This window comes from Plasmopara halstedii (genome assembly GCF_900000015.1).
Source record: "Plasmopara halstedii genome assembly, contig: Scaffold_658, whole genome shotgun sequence".
In the NCBI taxonomy this organism is placed as follows: domain Eukaryota; phylum Oomycota; class Peronosporomycetes; order Peronosporales; family Peronosporaceae; genus Plasmopara; species Plasmopara halstedii.
In genome coordinates, this window is record NW_020187575.1 from 1,100,423 (window position 1) to 1,104,312 (window position 3,890).

The 3,890-nt window shown below is 49.5% G+C and overlaps 2 protein-coding genes across 2 annotated transcripts; both read right to left on the reverse strand.

The window, feature by feature from the left end:
- Window positions 1–797: 797 nt before the first annotated feature.
- On the reverse strand, window positions 798–2,453 carry PHALS_13396 (uncharacterized protein; the record flags this gene model as incomplete). Its single annotated transcript, XM_024729145.1, has 8 exons — window positions 798–862; window positions 925–1,006; window positions 1,040–1,381; window positions 1,449–1,643; window positions 1,721–1,810; window positions 1,857–2,042; window positions 2,107–2,284; window positions 2,335–2,453. The coding sequence occupies 8 exons, from the start codon at window positions 2,451–2,453 to the stop codon at window positions 798–800; spliced, it is 1,257 nt and encodes a 418-aa protein (XP_024579551.1).
- Window positions 2,454–3,320: 867 nt separating this feature from the next.
- PHALS_13397 (uncharacterized protein) lies at window positions 3,321–3,890 on the reverse strand (the record flags this gene model as incomplete). The annotated part of the gene is made up of 1 exon (XM_024729146.1): window positions 3,321–3,890. The coding sequence occupies one exon, from the start codon at window positions 3,888–3,890 to the stop codon at window positions 3,321–3,323; it is 570 nt and encodes a 189-aa protein (XP_024579552.1).

A 3,890-nucleotide genomic window follows, 5' to 3' on the forward strand; every position in this document is an offset into this window, starting at 1 on the left:
TACGCGAACCTCAGCAGCAAACCTGACCGTGTTCTCGCTGGGGATATACACACGTGCACCAACAGTGTCCATTTCGAACACCAAGTAGATTGCCGATGATAGAATTGTCGTCACTCTTCGAACGCTCCGGTGTGTTCGGCACCTGGATGTACACGAGCGAGCCAAAGGGCCTCAGTTGGTGCACATCAGCTTTCACGCCGAGCATTCGCTGGACTGGAATCCCATCGATGGCTAGATGGCACATCATGTTCGTGATGTAAACTCCATAGAAAAGGGCATACCACCAAAACGAACGAGCAATTCCGGACTTGTGCATCTGCGTCTTCGTGTAGTCATTCAACGACTGGATCGCACGCTCCATAGCATTCAGATGTGATCTCTTAGGTCCGACTTTTATGTGCTCGAATCCACACTCCGCATAGAACGCCTTCATATGCTTGTTCACGAACTCACAACCTTTATCTGTGAGAACGCGTTGCACCGGAAACTACGCGCTTTCTGCAGGCTCGTGCTCACGCTGTGCGATCTTCGTGATCCCACGACCAGCTTGGCGCTCCGCCCACAGCACGTAGAGCTGCATGTACTTGTTCACAGTCTTCCCACTCTTGTCGGTGAGCAAGAACACAGTTAGATATCGGCTCCAGCCATCCATACTTACGAGAACCGCGACAAATCGCGAACCGTTGTTCTGTGGCGGGAACATCAAATCAGCAAACACAATCATGTTGGGAGCCGTAACTTGGCGATCTAACTTTTGCTGGCGTTGCTTCTGTCTCTGCTTGCCAATATGGCAAGAATCACACGTCTTGTGCTGCCGGTTTGTGATCATCATGCGGCGCACGAGTCCACGATCCGCCATGATCTTGAGATACCAAACATTCATGTGTCCAGACCGGTTGTGCCACTGTTCGAGTGTGGTCACACCGACCGCAATCGTGTAATTGACGATCACACGCGTTACACCTGGGCGTCGCGGAGCATCCGTTTGACGCTTCGCCTCAAACAACTAAATCACTTCTCGAGGAAAAGCAGATACTACCTGCTTCCCATTTTTGTAAGCACTGGATCTCGATGCTGCTCGATCGTACAAGATTTCGAGCTTCTGATTTGTAATTGCGAGATGCATCGAGAACAGTCCGTGTGACGCGCCTTCCATGTACAGTACATCGTCCAAAAAGACCTCAGCCTCGGTGTCGTCCACCTGAGCGATGACCTTCACTCGACCAATGCCGGACGCACGAGTTAGCGTCGTGGCAGCCACACCAACGACATTTACACTAATACTTTCTGGGTGAATGTCTTCGAGATGAACAAAGAGAGAGCGATCACCGGTCAAGTGCATCTTTGGAACCTGTGTCGAAACACCACCATGACGATCCCTCTGGTAGCGACTTGGCCATTTTGTTATCCTCACTCTTCGTGTCCGGAACGGCCAGCATCGGGCTGACCATCGCAACACCAGCAACCACACCTTGCTCATCTTCAACAACTCCACGCCTGTTCACACAGATTTCGCCGACGCGACTCGTGTAGTTGGAGAGCTGCTGACGCCGTTGCGTCCCAGTGTTCGTTCCAGTGTTACCTCTTCTGGTGGCAGCCGCACCAGGCCCAGCAGCATCATCAATAATAGCCGTACAGTCAGCCTGGAAGTGACCGATCCCATTGCACCGGTGACAAGTTTTGTTCTTCCTGTCACGCTTCGGTTTTCGCTGATCATCACCGTGCTGATTATTCTTGCTCCCATTTTGCTCACTTTATTGCTGATGGCTAGCACCTGTGCTGCCTCCTTGCTGCTGCCGTTGGCCACTACCTGTATTAATGGCACGATTTCCCTAGCCGCGGAGTGACTTATTCACAGCCGCTTGTTCAATCAACGCCCGGAGTCCATCCTGGGTCATCTCCGCAGAAAGCCCATACTTCAGTGCTCCGCGCGGCTGCTCATACTCGTACTGGTCAGATATACTGTCCAGCATCATCTGCCTCATGTTGATATCCTTGACTTTGTAGCCGTAGCTCTTCAAGTCCGACTTGATCCTAAACATCTTGGCCAGATGAATGCTCACATCGCCTGTTGGCGAGCACTTGAGCTCCTTGAGCTCATCGCACTTTCATAGAATGATGCTCTTCTTGATCATCGGATCCATGCGCCTCTCTTAGATCTCGTTCACCTCCAACCACATCTCGGTGCCCGTCTCTAAGTGGTCGCTGTGGCGATATCGCCGATGCGATCATGCGCTGGATCTTGCACTTCTGGCGATCAAAAGCTGTCTTCCCTTCCGCAGAGCTGAGTTGGTCTCTCTTGAGCATGCCCTACGCGTGTCCAGGATCCCATACTCCTTAAACGCCGTCCACAAAAGCCACTTACGCTGACGCCAATCGATCTCTTCGCGGTCGCGAACTGGTGGAAAGCTGCTGGACCACTGGTCTCTGGCCTTGTCCAAGAGCACCAGCATGTCCTCGCGTTGTTGACCCGTTGCTCCTTGGCATTGTATCGTTATTCCCCTAGCGCGACTCCTTCGGGCTCATTACCCTGTTGGAATGTGGATGGTGAAAGAGCAACTGATGTATTAGAACACAGGCATTCTCCCTGCACCTAGCTCCTAGAATATGCACCTGGACCGAGACCCCCCCCGAGGCCCAGAGAAAACCCTCGCGACATTTAGGCCACTTCAACCGCCAACGGCCATCCAGTTAATCGTATCCGAATCCATTTTCAAATACGGTGAACACATTAAGTCGGAGCTCTCTCAGTGGTAGATGCGCCGTAAATCTTTTGCAGAAGCACTAGCACCACTGCTTATCCTGTAGCACTCTCGATTTATACGCAAATTCTCCAATTCAAGACGTATTCGTGTGCACCTTAGTGAATTTGAAAAGTACAGCTAGCGTCATTTTCATACATTGTTAGATTTCTTTGAGTTAAGTCACTACACCATTAGGCATAAAGTTATCACCTTTTTCATTTTCCATTGCTGTTCACGCTCATGTTCTATTCTTTATTGAAATATCACACTTGAAGCTAAAAGTCTGCGGATGACACACAATAGCGCTTTATCATGAAAATTAAGACCCGTTAAACCGGGAATCGCAGCAAGCTGGGAGAGCAAATAATACGAATTGAACATCGACATTTTCTTACCACCCCCGTTGCGGTGCTTAGCTGGTCAAATGTAGGATTATTACTATTTTACATCCAAGCTGCATACGAACTATAAAAAGAATTTATACTTTTTTAACGAAACACCTTACTACCAAAAGCCTATGTTGCTTTGCTGCAAAGAGATGGCTTTACAAACAAATGACGAACAGTTCGTGCTTCTTCACAACAAGCACTCAAACCACTTAACTGGCTTTTGCGAATTCGAAAACAGCGAATCGCCATAGCGAAAAGTTGTGTCAGCGTGATTTAGCTGGGTCAAGTAGAAAGTGTCGCTATATGTACTACCAAACTTGGACATCTCAAGACCTTTCGCGCAGCTCGAGAACTCAACAATACCATCATTTTGCTTCGATTTGTGACTGACGAAGGAGCCTCCCAGCGAGTACTTTAGCTGTTCGATTGAAAGCAGGCCCGAGTAGTTGTCGCTGCATATTGCAGCATGAACATTTGAACGAAATGCGTCCTGAGCGGCAGCAAATGCCTCATTAAGAGCTGACGTGCAGAATCTCTCGTCCTGGTAAGCAAGCCCCAGGGTGGAATTGTTGACAGGGCATTGTCCAATTAGATTGACTACTGCCTGAATAAATGCGTTTTTTCCTCTGCAAGCATCCTGGACGTAGTCGGAACCCATGCTACCACCCATCGGCGCACTTAAACTCACCCATGTAGTGCTTGATGCAAACGAGCATTGTCCATTTGCCAGAGCACCAGCCATCATGAGACCACCCAT